The 16,346-nt window shown below is 39.3% G+C and overlaps 1 protein-coding gene across 12 annotated transcripts in view; it reads right to left on the minus strand.

Moving 5' to 3' along the window:
• Positions 1–442: 442 nt before the first annotated feature.
• SPIN1 (spindlin 1) overlaps positions 443–16,346 on the minus strand; it is a 94,170-nt gene continuing 78,266 nt past the window's right edge. For 11 of the 12 annotated variants that reach the window (XM_055272040.2, XM_063636297.1, XM_055272043.1 and 8 more), the window contains 2 exons: positions 10,914–11,147; positions 443–4,037 (listed from right to left, as the gene is read on the minus strand). In XM_055272040.2, the coding sequence (XP_055128015.1) occupies positions 3,838–4,037; positions 10,914–11,147 (434 nt within the window). In that variant the 3' untranslated portion in view covers positions 443–3,837. Of the gene's footprint in view, positions 4,038–10,913; positions 11,148–15,241; positions 15,357–16,346 lie in introns of all 12 variants that reach the window. The other variant, XM_055272044.2, reaches the window with a different exon arrangement.

Consider the following 16,346-nt stretch of genomic DNA (forward strand, 5'->3'; position numbering starts at 1 on the left):
CTATTACTTTTGCACCAGCCTACATTACTTTCATTTATTTGTATCTTAGCATTGAGAAATAGTGATTTTTCACTATAGAATCCCATTATTATTTAAGTATGAGTAAAAGCATTATAAGAAATATTCAAAGAATACATGTGAAAGTATAAAATACACATTAATTATATTTAAAAGAATTTTTTAAAGTTTAACATCTTATAAGTTAAACTTTCTCAATGTCAAATTGCAAACTTCAATATTTAATATATGTGTGATATTGATGATTGCCTCCTCTTCTTTCAGGTATTATTGAATGTTATCAAATAAAAATTCTATTTCTTTTTGTTTCTATGCATATCTGACATTTACATGTGGTGAAAAGGTTACTTGGCCCAAAAAACTTTTCAGAATCAAGTTTAACACATCACATTTTGCTCATGAGCACAAACTTTACAGTCAGGAGTTGCACATAAAGGGTTTATTTTAAATGTTTTAAGGATAAGATAGAGTTACATCATAATTATAAAAATTACTTACAGAATTAACAGATTTATATTGTGTATACTTCTAAATGCAGAGAACAGGGAACTGTCTACACATTGTATAAAATAAAATTAAAATTAAAAATGAATTCAAGCTTGAAAGATGAGGTCATTTACCTAATTTTAAAATGTGAACACGAAGACCTCTGACCTATACACATTCATTCCAACTGCACTAATGATGGAAAAACACAAAGAGCGCAGCATTTCCAAGGAACCACAGACATTTCAACCATAATTATTTTGTTATAATAATTGTTCCTGTTTTGTCTTTGGAGAACTTTCATTTTTTTAAGACAATCAGCTTAAGAGTGTTTTCAGGCACTACAATTTGTGACAATCGGAACAGTCTTCTAATGGGTCTACAGTGTTCAGAGATTCAAGCCCAATGCACTTCGTGGTTTGGCACATAAAACGATAAAAGAAATGAAATCTTTTTAAGAAAACACAGTCCCTTCAAATGCTGCATGACATTTACAACTGGAAAATCACCTTCTGTTGGCACTACATTTGCTTCACCAGTGCATTTTTATCCTAAAACCACTAAAACGGCACAGTAAGCAAATATACAGGAAACTGAAAACAAATAAAAATAAAGAAAACAAAAAAACCTAAATATCTTTAACATGCAATTTTAGTCAGTTACATTGAACATTCTACTTAGAATAGAGCATGCAAAAAAGGATGGTCTGCTTTTAAGATTTTTCTCTGAAGTTTTACGTGGCAGCCTGACATCACACACACACGCACACACAATACAATAATACTAGAGCAGGTAAATGAGAAAGGCCGATAAATTTTATACATAGATTCATGTCTTGTGTTGTCACAAGTCCCATGATACTTTTGGAAGTTAATGTTGAATTCCTGGAACAAGGAACCAACATTCAGATACCAGAAAAATGCAAGCAATGCATGCAGATCTGACACATGAGCCTAAAATGAAGCCCAAGATATAAGGGCTTGGGAGCAGAATTAGTCATAGCGTCATTACATGTGGTGTAAGCCACCAAAAGAAAGACAGAATAGGGGAAAATGGGGAGAAAAAAAACAAACCTTCCCTTTCCCTCAGCCCTAAAGGCAATAAATGGAACAATGATTAAACTCATCGTCATCATCACCGTCATTATGTTGCATTCATCTAGAAACTGGGAGACCATGTAGTATAAAAAAAGTCATTAAAGTTGCTTGCAGAAAAACCACAATGCAAGTCATTAAGTAATGCTAGAAATGTCTCAATTGACCCAACCCTCAAGATACTTCAAAATGTACTTTATTTTTCCACCCAAAGTTACCGAGCCAAGTTCTGCACAGTCCGTGCATGCTGGACACACTTGCAAACTCTTGCGCTGTAATGTCAGTCTGGACTCTGGGAGCCAGGCTCAGCTTTGAGATTTACATGCAGGGACTCTTAAGAGTCAACAGGAAAATACGTAACAGATCTGCAGAATGACACCTGTTCACACACGAGAAGCACCTATGACTTGGGTATCACACTGCTTTCAGAAGCTTGTCCCTGGCTGCCCACAGTGAAGCACCAGGGACAGAGCGACTGCAGCTGTGGACAGAAAACTGAGGTACTGTGTTTACATGGTGAGTGGTCGTTACCATCCAACAGCACAAGGCACAAAAAATGGGCATCAAGCAAACCATGCATAACGAGGCCTGGAAACCATTAAGAACAGCCACAAGAGAGGTCACTCGGACTTCTGATTCAAACTTCTGGTGTTTGAGTGACAAGCATGCACGTTTAGGCTCTGCCCAAATAGCAGGGAGGATTTCCAATCTCCACAAGAGACTAGTTTCACATACGGCCTTTCTCCTGGCTGTCAAACCACCAGGGCTCCTCCAAAACAAAGTGAGAGCAGCTGTTTTGCTGATCAACCAATCACACTAGTAGTTCTATTTCAGTTTAAAACAACCTTGCAGGAATAAACCACATAAAGACTCCGTGGCTAAGGGCTGCTATTACTTACACCCACCAAGCGAACACAAACGGCTGGCTCTTCTATGGTAACGCTTCACTGGCATGCAAACCCCAAGGGGGCACTGAATGGAATAAATCCACATGAACAGCACACCTGGAGCAGGAACATGCACCCCACAAGAGGTGTCAGGAGACTAAGCTGCTATTTGTCTAGACATTCTTTGTGAGGAAAAGCCAGGGGTAGGGGGGAAGGGGTGGGTTGAAAGTTTCTGACCATAATCACATATTAGCAATAATAGTAATAAAACTTTAAAAGTCCCAGAGAGCTTGTTAGAAGGCAATAATGCCACTCAAAACTTATACTTCCAATATAAAAGCATTGTATTCTTCCAGAAACTTACCAAAAACACACAAACCAGTGATGGATTGTTGCCTTTTAAATCCATGTACTGAAATCCAGATTACTGATTTGTACACAATGGACCGTATGTGCTGTCCAAAGTACACCTACATTACACTGTGTGGAACAAGGACCTGGGCTTTGCGAAAAAGAATTTATGATTAAAATGTAACAACAACAAAAAAAAAAATTCAAAGCTTAGAATTAAAGGTAGCCTTTTACCCAGATTTTTCACCAGATTGTAAAATTCTAATATGGGTCATTAACTGTTCACAAGTAATTCATATTTGGACTTATGGTTTAAGGGCTCCAGACTGAAAAGGTGCTCTGAACTTCTGATTTTTTTAAACAAGCTGAATGTTACCATATGCTTCCTGTGCCCAAAGTTTACTTTTAAATAAAGAGCAGTGATATCATAACCATGATTGACTTGGGTAAAGCACTCCTGTTAAACTCAAGAAAATTATGTCACCCCCATCTTAATCCACAAAGAAAAGACTGCCAGTGGGGTGTGTGTGGTGTGTGGTGTGTGTGTGTACACATGTATCTGTGTGTATATATTATATATGTATACACACATATAGATATAGGTAGATACAGATACATATATCTCAAAAAAGGCAATAACGAAAACATCAAACTATGCTTGCATTGTGGCGGCAGAATAAGAGTGTTAGGGTGAGGGGGAAAATGGTTAAGATCTATTACAATTTTAAATGACTATGACACTAGCTTAACTTTTACCAAACTTGCCTGTAACTCCCCTCCAAATAGACAGACTTCCTTTAAAAGAAAGGGGTTCTCCTTACACAAAATGCTTTGTGTTCACATCAATCTGTACTATTCAGAACAAAACCAGTTCTGCTGGCAGAGATTGTGGGTTCGCAGGGACATTTAAGCTTTCATTAAACTGGAAAGCAATCAAGTCTTTATGTCTACAAATAATACATTTCACAGTTCCACAAATTTGGCAGAGTTTGTGATGACATCTAGGATGTTTTCACCAAATCGTAGACATAAATATGGAAATCATCATCAAACTTGATGAAATAGACGGAGGGCTTGGCTTCTACTTGATGAATGACCATGCCAGTCCTTTTCGAGCCATCTTCTTTGGCATATTCCACTTGTTTGCCTACCAGGCTGTCCACAACTTCTCCTGGTTCCCTTTCTGCTGGAGGTGAATCATCTATATTTAAAAAAAAAAAAAAAGAGAGAAAATTTCTAAGTCAATTTTTAGATATAAATCAACTCACATATTTATTTTCATAACTAAAATAAAATTTTAATAGCCTGAATTCATGATTATCTAGACCAGGAGTCAGCAAACATTTTCGTAAAAGACAAGACAGTAAATATTTCAGGCTTAGGGGCATATGGTCTCTGTCCCAACTGCTGAACTCTGCCACTGTAGCACAAAAGCAGCCACTGATGATATGTATATAAACAGATGTGGCTGTGTTCCAATAAAATTTTTTTTCATAGTTTACTGACCCCCATCTAGATATATGAACAATTTTGAAAATCATAACCAAAAATTTCTTTGGCCCATGTTTAATCTGTAGCTGTAATTAAATGAAAATAAGTTTGAGTGGCTTTGAAATATAATTTGAAAGCAGACAATTCCTACAGGGATTACTGAGAATATGGCACACATTTAAAATGCCTAAGTACCATTGGTTTTACTCTGTGAAATCTTAAAGCTTCTTCCCCCTCAACTTCACTGCATTTCACATCATCTTCCTAACTCAGTTCCAAAATTTAAGCTTTCCATGCTTTAAAAATTGGTGCTGAATGAACTGCAGCCCAGGACAACTACAAGGGAATCTCTGAGGATGGCGCATGCATCTGTACTGTCTAAAAGGTCCCCAAGATTAATGTACTGCCTCTAGCCTCTAAGAAAACACACAGAAACAGCAAACCATCACCAACAACAACAAAAAAAGCAAAGTAAAATAAAAAAAGAGAGGGGGTTTGCTAGGCAGTTATAATTCTATTTTAAGAAACTCTGCATGGGTTCTGAAAAACTCAAAGCTCTTCTCGTCGTAGTAGCAGGTGGCCTTCAGGTACAGCAACCAGAAGTTCCACCTACATAAGACAGTCCATGTTATCCTGGCACAATTGGTAGTAATGCCACTTTACTCTCACAGGTATCCTGGTGTGGACCATATAATGTACACGTATTAATAGTAGTCTGCCTCTTCGGTTACAATAAATTCTCTCACTGAATGACAATCCAAAAACTGCTACTGTGATCTCTGGTACTAAGAGTCACAAGCAATAAAAATAAAACAACTGAGCATAATCAGTTCTTTTAAAAGTAATAAAGAAATATAAGCTGAACTCTTTTCTTTAAAAATTCTCTTCCCTTAAGCAGTATCATCATACTGCCATATTTTTGTGGCACGTTTACAAAGGAATTACAAATACACGATCGCACGTGAATTTTATAGTAACTCAGCTAACCAAGGGAGTCATGTAGAGGCCTGTTTTAGCATCAGAGCGGGTACGCGAACAGGACCCTTTCAGAAATCATTAGATCAGAGCATCACCACTGTTTCTAAAGGTAAATAAGCTTCCACAGCACGCGTGCGCGTGCACACAGACACACACACACACACACACACACACACACACACGCACAAATATAAGTTTGGAGAATTAAAGGAGAGGGAAGATCAAAAAATGGCTACGAAAAGCGATGCAGAATTGCAGACGCCCTTGTATTTCCTATGATTAGGTTAACAGTACTTGCTCTATTTATCTATAAAAAATGTTCAAGTCACCTCACACAGGTTGGAGAAATGCTTTTTAAAGAAATGTTCTCATGACAAATTCCTGAGTGTATAATTTGCATTACCCCTTTATAACAAATGTACACAATTTTTTTTTTCTTTTTGAGATGGAGTCTTGTTCTTGTCGCCCAGGCTGGAGCACAGTGTTGTGATCTCGACTTGCTGCAACTTCCGCCTCCCAGGTTCGAGCAATTCTTCTGCCTCAGCCTCCTGAGTAGCTGGGACTACAGGTGCCCTCCACCACACTTGGCTAATTTTTTTATTTTTAGTAGAGACGGGGTTTCACCATACTGACCAGGTTGGCCTTGAACTCCTGACCTCAGGGGATCCGCCCGCCTCAGCCTCCCAAAGTGCTGGGATTACAGGCATGAGCCACCATGCCCAGCCCAAAAATTTTAAAAATATGTATCTAAGAAGTAGAAATTCAAGGCCAGATGAGCAAATTAGTACGTTAACTAACTTCTTCATAGGAAGAATTTTTTTAAAAAAAGAAATAGAGATGACTGACGCATGGCTAATGTGTGGAGAGGGACTACCAGTTACATCTGTCCAAGGCCAGAGATTCATGTGTTTGAAGAAAGGCCACTGAGTAGTTTTTAAAGGAACAAGCTTATCCAAAAGTGAAATTAAGAAAACAATTCAATTCATATGTACAATGGCATCAAAAAGGATAAAATCCTTAGAAGAAAATTTAATAAAAGAAATGTGGAGCCGGGCACAGTGGCTCATGCCTGTAATCCCAGCACTTTGCGAGGCCAAGGCGAGAGACACAAGGTCAGGAGATTGAGACCATCCTGGCCAACATGGTGAAACTCCGTCTCTACTAAAAATACAAAAATTAGATGGGCATGGTGGCGCGTGCCTGTAATCCCAGCTACTCGGGAGGCTGAGGCAGGAGAATTGCTTGAACCTGGGAGTCAGAGGTTGCAGTGAGCCAAGATCGTGCCACTGCTCACCAGCCTGGCGACAGAGCAAGACTCCATCTCAAAAATAAAAAGTGGCCAGGCGCAGTGGCTCACCTGAGGTCAGGAGTTTGAGACCAGCCTGGTCAACACAGTGAAACCTCGTCTCTACTAAAAATACAAAAATGAGCTAGGCGAGGTGGCGTGTGCCTGTAATCCCAGCTACCCGGGAGGCTGACGCAGGAGAATCGATGGAACCTGAGAGGCAGAGGCTGCAGTGAGCTGAGATCAAGACATGGATTAGAAGACTTGTAAGGTCTTGTTAACATTGTTAAGAGGGCAATACTCTTCAAAACTGATCTACAAATTCAACATAGTCCCTGTCAGAATCCCAGGTGACTTCTTTGTTCTGACAAGTTGATTCTAAAATTTGTATGAAATTGCAAGGGACCCAGAATAGCCAAAACAATCCTGAAAAAGAAAGGAGGGGCTGGGTGCAGTGGCTTACACCTGTAATCCCAGCACTTTGGGAGACTGAGGTGGGCAGATCACTTCACCCCAGGAGTTCGAGACCAGCCTGGCCAATATGGCAAAACCCTATCTCTACTAAAAATACAAAAGTTAGCCGAATGTGGTGGCACATGCCTGTAATCCCAGTTCCTTGGGAGGCGGAGGTTGCAATGAGCCGAGATCGTGCCAGTATACTCCAGCCTGAGCAACAGAGGGCGACTGTCTCAAAAAAGAAGGAAAAAAAAAGCAGGACTCAAACTTCTTGATCTCAAAATTTACCACGAAGCAATGTAATCAAGACAATGCAGCACTGGCATAGCAACAGACATACAAACTAATGCAACAGAACTGAGAGTCCAGAAACATATCCACATATCTGTGGTCAACTGATTTTTTTTTTTTTTTTTGAGATGGAGTCTCGCTCTGTCGCCCAGGCTGGAGTGCAATGGTGCGGTCTTGGCTCACTGCAATGTCCGCTTCCCAGGTTCAAGCGATCCTCCTGCCTCAGCCTCCCAAGTAGCTGGGATTACAGGTGCCCACCACCATGCCTGGCTAATTTTTAGTAGAGACAGGGTTTCCCTACGTTGCCCAGGCTGGTCTTGAACCCCTGACCTCATGATCCACCCACCTTGGCCTCCCAAAGTACTGTGATTACAGGCGTGAGCCACCACGCAACAAGGATGCCAAAACCATTCAATAGGGGAAAGAATAGTCTTTTCAAAAAATGGTGCTTGGACAACTAGATAGGCAGTCACAAGCAAAAAAAATGAAGTTGGACCCTTAACTTGAACCACAAACAAAAATTAACTTGAAAATGCATCAAAGATCTCTAAGTAAGAGCTATAAATAAAACTCTTGGAAGAAAACAAGGGTAAATCTTTATGACCTCAGATTTGGCAAAAGATTCTTAGGACATAAAAAGCATACTCAGCAAGAGAAAACATAACTCGGACTTCAAAGTTTAAAACTTTTGTGCAAAGATCATCATCAAGAAAGTAAAAACAGCCCATGGAATGGGAGAAAATATTTGCAACATATATCTGATAAAGGTCTTGTATTTAAAAAATTGTCGGCCAGGCACGGTGGCTCACGCTTGTAATCCCAGCACTTTGGGAGGCCGAGGCGGGTGGATCACGAGGTCAGGAGATTGAGACCACGGTGAAACCCTGTCTCTACTAAAAATACAAAAAAAAAAAATTAGCTGGGCGTGGTGGCGGGCGCCTGTAGTCCCAGCTACTCGGAGAGGCTGAGGCAGGAGAATGGCGTGAACCTGGGAGGCGGAGCTTGCAGTGAGCCGAGATTGCGCCACTGCACTCCAGCCTGGGCGACAGAGAGAGACTCTGTCTCAAAAAAAAAAAAAAAAAAAAAATTGTCACAATGCAATAATGAAAGACAGATAATTCAATTTAAAAATAGGCAGGGGAAATGAATAGACATTTCACCACAGATGATATTAAAAGAGCCAATAGGCCGAGCATGGTGGTTCATGTCTGTAATCCCGGCCCTTTGGGAGGCCAAGGCGGGTGGATCCTTTGAGGTCAGGAGTTCGAGAGGAGCCTGGCCAATATGGTGAAACCCCATCTCCACTAAAAATACAAAAATTAGCCGGGCATGGTGGCACGCGCCTATAGTCCCAGCTACTCAGAAGGCTGAGGCAGGAGAATGGCTTGAACCCAGGAAGCGGAGGCTGCAGTAAGCTGAGATCACACCAATGCACTCCAGCCTGGGCGACAGAGCAAGACTCTGTCTCAAAAAAAAAAAAAAAAAAATTTTTTTTTTCTTTTTTTTTTTTTTTTTAAAAAGGGCCAACAAGCAGATGAAAGATGCTTAACATTATTACTCATCAGGGAAATGCAAATCAAAGCCACAATAAGATACCACTTCACATCCACTAAGATGGCCAGAATCAAAGTAACAGTAAGAGTTGGTGAGAATGTGGAGAAATCAGAAGTCTCATACACCGCTGTTGGAAATGTAAAATGGTATATCCGTTTTTAAAATGAGCCTGGCAGCTCCCCCAAACGATTAAACATAGAGTTACCATTATGACCCAGCAACTCCACTCCTAGGTATATACCCAAAGGAAATAAGTCCACACAGAAACTTGTACACAAATGTTTATAGCAGCTTTATTCATAATAACCAAGAGGTGGGGAAACAACTCAGATGTCCTTTATTGGATGAATGGCTAATCAAAATGTAGTATATCCATACAATGGAATCGTATTTGGCCATTAAAAGGAATGAAGTACTGATATATGCCACAGCGTGAATGAAATCTCAAAATATGCTAAGGGAAAGAAGCTAGCACAAAGGACCTCACACCATATAGTTCATTCATATGAACGTCCACAACAGGGAAATTTACACAGCAAGTATTACTGGTTGCTTAAGGCTAGGGGGTTGGAGGAATAAAGGACTGACAGCTAACAGATACAAGGTTTTCTTCTGAAGTGATGAAAATGTTCTAAAATCGACTGTGGTGAGGACTGTACATATCTGTGCATATATTAAAAAGTACAGAGCGCCACTGCACTCCAGCCTGGGCGACAGCGAGACTCTGTCTCAAAAAAAAAAAAAGTACAGAAATGCACATTTTAAATGGACTAACTATATGGACTAACATGGCCGTAATGGCTCACACCTGTAATCCTAACACTTTGGGAGGCCAAGGCTGGTGGACTGCCTGAGTTCAGGAGTTTGAGACCACCCTGGCCAACATGGTGAAACCCCATCTCTACTAAAATATAAAATAAAACAAACAAACAAACAAAAATTAGCCAGGCGTGGTGGTGGGTGCCTGTAGTCCCAGCCACTTGGGAGGCTGGACAGGAGACTCGCTTGAGCCTGGAAGGCGGAGGCTGCAGTGAGCCAAGACCACACCATTGCACTCCAGCCCAGCCTGAGCAACAGAGCAAGACTCTGTCCAAAAACAAAAACCACAATAAAGCTTTTCTAGGCCTAATGAAATTAGCCCAGGTCACATCCTCTTCTACCTTACCTGTGTGAACAGACCAGTTGTGGAAATAGCTAAATCACCTGTCTAAACACTGACTCTGTACTCCAGTTGCTACTGAAAAGTTCCCCAAGTTAACCGTTTTCTGAAATTGATGTTCTCTAAATCAGGAGTCCCAGACACTTGGGCCACGCCGCACAGCACGAGGTGAGCAGTGGCAAAGAGAGCACTGCCATCTGAGCTCTGCCTCCTGTCAGATCAGCAGGGGCATCAGATTCTCACAGGAGCACAAACCTTATTGTGAACTACGCATGTGAAGAATCTAGGTTGTGTGTTCCTTATGGGAATCTAACGCCTCCAAAACCACAATATCCACAACCAACCCCCAATCCACAGAAAACTGTCTTCCATGAAACTGGTCCCCGGTGACAAAAAGGCTGAAGATCGCTGCTCTGAAGTTCAAGTATTTACAGATGAAATAATCAATGTCTTGGGATTAGCTTCAAAATAATTGCACTGGGAGGGCTAATAGATAAAACTAGACAGGCAATGAGATAATAGCTGTTAAAGCTGAGCAGGGTATACGGGGACGTATTTTACTGATCCCTATTCCATCATGTTTTTAAATAAAAGCAAGAAGTAATATGTAGTAGTGTTAATAATTATAAAACAACTTGTATCTTATTATAGAAGCCAAGCAGAACTGATTATCAAATATTTTCTTATCTAAAATTCATAACGACTGGATGAAAAATTTCAAAGGCAGTGTTTGTGCATGACTAAAAGAATAATCATATATCCAAAAATAAAAATGTATCTGCAAAAGAGCCAATCGAATATCTTGTACTAAAGTCCAAATCCCTTCTAATTATCAAAAATAAAAGTTGCCAATATATACTTACTGGAATCAGGCATAATGCGAAGATCGCCTTCTTTGTAATCATCTAAGAGTTGGTACATGTACAAGACAGGGTCTTTCTCATAGGTAATGTAAAACCATGTGTTCATGACAGGTGCACGTGCTAAGACCATTCCCCTCCATTCATCTTTAGAACCATCCTCTGTCTCAAACATATGTTCCACTGCTTTGCCAATCATTGTGTCTGCCAAGTGTGCATCGCTGATTCGAGATGTTGCTGGGGATTTAAAAAAAAAAAAAGAAAAAAAAAGTTGACAAAGTGTTTCACTGATTACCGACTATGAAGACTGAATTTACTAAAGAAGGCTACACCTGAAATTTTGTCCATGCAATGTATTAGCAAGCATCAGAATCTGGGAAAGCTTTAAAAAGTACAAAAACCAAAGACAAACTACTGGGCCCCAGCTCAGAGATGGATTCAACAGGAATAGAAGTATTTTGTCCCAAGTCAGTTAATTGAAAAAAATATGATTTTTATTTTTCTGGACTCATCTGCTCTTGGTTCTGTACCCAAATCAAAAGTTTTAATTGTTCATTCAAGGTATAAAATATGTTTTGTTATTGTTTACTTAACAGTTAAATTTTGAGATAATTTCAGACTTACAGAAGAACTGCAAAAATAGTAGAGTTCCTGTATACGGTTCACTTCGCTTCTCTTGTATTAGCATCTTACATAACCACAGAACGTTTATCTAAAACTTAGAAAACTTATTCAAGGCACAGAGGTCTTTTTTTTTTTTTTTTTTTCCCAGAAATTGGTGTTTGTTTTCCTTCAGTCTTATTTCCATTTTTTTATTAAGGCATAGGTTTTTACTCTCTTGCTCCTACAATCTTATTCTTCACTGCAACCAAAGTAATCACTGTGTCACTGATACCACATTGTGTGATTTAAAATGTTCCCATGCCTTCCCTTCATAATTTGATAAACAACCAAACTGCTCACATGGCCCCCAAGCCCTAAGCCATCACACCTCTGCCCTCAAGTTTCCCATCTTCCTCCTCACTGCTCGTGCCTTCTCTACTGTGCTTTTCTTCCTCTCCCATTAGGACGCACTCTCCTCTGCCTGATAAGCTCTTCCCCATACCTTCAGAAGAACGGCTCCTTTTGGGGTTCTCCTGACCAACAAGGTAGCCCCACAAATCCCAGTCACATTACTCAATTTTACCTCTTAATAACATTCACTGTGATCTAAAGTTATCCCATTTTATGTTATTTGTGTACTTGTTAGTTGCTTGTACATCCCCATGAAAGCAGAGACCTTCCACCTTCCCTTTCTTGTTTTATACCTAGATCATAGCAGGTCAGTGTTTTGTATGATTTAATCAGATGCCCTGTGTGGTTGGGAGCTCAGGTCTCTGAAACGATAGATTAACGGTCCTAGCCCTTATATATTTTTCAAAAGTGGTGAAAATTATCACCTTCATCTTTTTAATACTGGAAAAACTATGAGGGATCCTATTGGTTTTAAGACTTCTCCAGTCCACAATTTTAGATAACTTTCTTTATACAAAATTAAAACAATTATCTTTAAAAAACAAAAAAAAAACCAAAAAAAAAACAATTAGAGACAAGCACGGTGGCTCACACCTGTAATCCTAGCACTTTTGGAGTCCAAGGCGGGTGAATCACTTGAGCCCAGAAGTTTGAGGCCAGCCTGGGCAACATGACAAAACCCCGTCTCTACCAAAAATACAAAAAATTAGCCAGGTGTAGCAGTGCAGGCCTGTAGTCCCAGCTACTGAAGAGGCTCAGGTGGTGAATCACCTAAACCCAGAAGTCGAGGCTGCAGTGAGACAAGATGGCGCCACTGCACTCCAGCCTGGGCTATGGGAGTGAGACCCTGTCTTAACAACAACAACAACAACAACAATTAGCACTCCTATTTTCCTCATTCAACAGACTTCTATTTCTGTTAAATCGAAAGAAACAAAAAAGTTAGATTTTCTTGATAAATGTATTGCTATTCAATTTTATCAGCATACCCTAAACATATGTGGTTGGTTTTAAGTATGCAGTAATAATAAAAAATTACATAGAATTCCCCCGTGTACGACACTGAAAAAACCCCACTAGTTTCTTAAAGCCAGTAGCTCTCAGACTACTAGATCTCAGACACTCCATGTGCATTCTTAAAAATTACTGGCTGGGCACAGTGGCTCACGCCTATAATCCTAGCACTTTGAGCCCCAGGCAGGAGGATTGCTTGGGGCCAGGAGTTTGAGACCAGCCCGGGCAACATAATGAGATCTCATCTCTACAAAAAGTTAAAAATTAGCAGGGTACTGTGGTGAGCGCCTGTAGTCCCAGCAACTCGTTGAGACAGCAGTGAGCCCTGATCACACCACTATACTCCAGCCTGGGTGACAAAGCGAGATCCTGTCTCTAAAAAAATAATTAAAACATAAATAGAAATTACTACAGACCTAAAAAAGCATCTGTTTACATAGATAATGCCTACCAATATTTACTACTTCAGAAAATAAAAAACAAATCTAGAAACGTTTATTTAAAAATACCTACATATCAATGTATTTTAAATTAAAAATAACTATTTCCTATCAAAATATATTAAGAAGAGTGGCTTAATTTTACATTTTTGCAAATCTCCTAATGTCTAGGCTTTAAAAAGAACAAGTAGATTCTCATATCTGCTTTAGCACTCAATCTGTTACGATCTGCTCCTTTCGGTTCATGTATAAAATCCAGCCTCTCAAAGATATGATACGGAAAAGAGTATTCTAATTGTCTTTCAGATAATTCTAGATATTCTTATATGAAACCACAAAATTCAACAGTTAGCTCCTTAAAGGTTAGTTACAATGCAGAATCTGAAACCATTAATAAATCTGTCATACTGTTACATTAAAACTCATGTCTCCACAACATATAAAGAACTCTCACAACTCAATAAAAATCAAATAACCTAATTAAAAAATGGTCAAAGGACATGAGTAGGTATTTCCCCAAAGATGATTTATAAGTGGCCAACAAGCACATAAAAAGATGTTCAATATCACTAATCATCAGAGAAATGCAAATAAAACAAAATAAGATATCGTATCACACCCATCAGGATGACCACTATGACAAAAACAGTAAATAGCAACTGCTGACTAAGGGATGGAGAAGTGGAACCCTTGTATACTGTAGGCAGGACTGGAAAATGGTACAACTGCTGTGGAAAACAGTATGGTAGTTCTACCTAAGAAATCAGAATTACGATATTAAAATTAAAATTATAATTACCATATGATCCAGCAATCCCACTCCTGTGCCTATATCCAAACCAACTGAAAGCAGGATCTCAAAGAAATATCTGCATATCCACGTTCACAGGAGCGCTATTCACAATTTTACATGGTACAATTTTACATTCTACCAAGAGGTAGAAGCAATCCAAATGTCCAGTAATGGGTGAACAGATAAACAAACTGTGGTATATAGATACAATGGAATGTTCTTTTCAGCCTTAAAAAGAAAGGAAATCCTGTCACACGTTACAACATGAACGAACTTTGAGGACATTATGCCAAGTGAAATAAGTTACTCACAAAACAAATCCTGTGTGATTCCACTTCTATGAGATATCTAGAATAGTCAAATTCATAGAGACAGAGTGTAGAATGGTGGTTGCCAGGGGCTGGGAACGGGAGGAAAGGCATGTTGTTTTGTTTAATAGGTAGAGAGTTTCAGATTTGTAAGATGAAGAAATTCTGGAGATCTGTTTCAACAATGTGAATGTACTTAACACACTACTGAACTGTACACTTAAAAATGGTTAGGACAGTAAATTTTATGCTACGTGTTTTTTTTTTTTGAGACGGAGTCTTGCTCTGTCACCCAGGCTGGAGTGCAATGGCACGATCTCGGCTCACTGCAAGCTCCGCCTCCCGGGTTCAAGCCATTCTCCTGCCTCAGCCTCTCCGAATAGCTGGGACTACAGGCGCCCGCCACCACGCCCAGCTAATTTTTTTTTGTATTTTTACTAGAGACGGGGTTTCACCGTGGTCTCTATCTCCTGACCTTGTGATCCGCCCGCCTCGGCCTCCCAAAGTGCTGGGATTACAAGCGTGAGCCACCGCGCCCGGCTACGTGTTTTTTTACAATTAAAAAAAGTAGTTAGTCTTGCACTTTGAATAACTCTTTCACCAATGCATGATCTGGTACCATGCACTGCTCATAAAGAAAATATTGTGTTCACTAAGTTATGCAAATCTTCCAAATAGATAGTGGGAAACTCCATTGTTTAACTGAGAAAAAAAGAGTGAAAAGCGCAAATTACAGCTTAACAATATGAAAATATTTCTGACCTTGCAAATCTCCTGAATGGGCTTCAGAGAACCCAAGGGTCCCCAGACCTTGCTTTGGGAACCACTGCTCTGTGACATCACATGCATTCTGGCTGACTTTTTTCTCCAACTTTAGCTTAAGAAAAACATAATTTTAATTATACTCTAACGTACTGCCTGAAGCAATTGCTTCCTATGTAAAACATAAGTGAAGAGCAAGTAATTTTTTAGACTAAAGTAGTTTGATGCCAAAGTAACTACTGTTTTGGTCATTACTTTCAATTTCAATGTCAAAAACCGCAATTACTTTTGCACCAATCTAATACCGTGAATACTAAAATTAATAGCAACTATTAGCTGAATTAGGCACATATATTGCTGATTTACATAAAAGCTCTTGGGTTTCTTTTTATATTGCTTGACTGTTTACAAAATCACTATTGTTGGAAACTGAGATAATCCCAAACTACAAACAACATGGAACCCTTAGTCCCATCATCAGAGATACCTGTACAGTTTCTAACCTTCGATGACAGAAGGACCAACAACCACAGGTCATGCAGCAATATGCAGGAACCTTCAAGTGAGCTATTTGTCATCTCAGAAGGGGCAGAGACTAAAATTCTGCTAAGATTCTTAGTATGTTAAAGTTTCTTACATGGGAAATGGATTAATGCCATGATCAAGAAGAAATGTAGGATGTGCATCAAGAGGAAGAGCAGGTGTTCAGTCACACTTAAGAATAATGAGAATGTTGAAAATAACAAAGATTTAATATTACTTTTAGGAGTAATAATAAAGATTTAAATTTAAAGAAAGATTTCTTTGAAAACTGAACCATATTTATACAGATGAGCAAAGATTTAGCATTTGATATCTAAAGAGAAGACAAAAACAAATTAACTTGCTACTAAGGCAGAATTAACTTCCTAAGGAAACTAATTATATCCCAAGGACACAATGGCACAGTCTGAAGAAAAACAAAGTGAGGAGACTGAACTAATTTCTTCCTGTGACAATTTGACCCCAAAATTCCTACCTCCCAAGTCTAGATATGCTGAAACTTTATTATTTAATGGTATAGACTTATGAAGACAATTCTAAAAGTATAAACCAATATTTGAAA

This window comes from Symphalangus syndactylus, chromosome 3, assembly GCF_028878055.3.
Source record: "Symphalangus syndactylus isolate Jambi chromosome 3, NHGRI_mSymSyn1-v2.1_pri, whole genome shotgun sequence".
NCBI classification, from domain to species: domain Eukaryota; kingdom Metazoa; phylum Chordata; class Mammalia; order Primates; family Hylobatidae; genus Symphalangus; species Symphalangus syndactylus.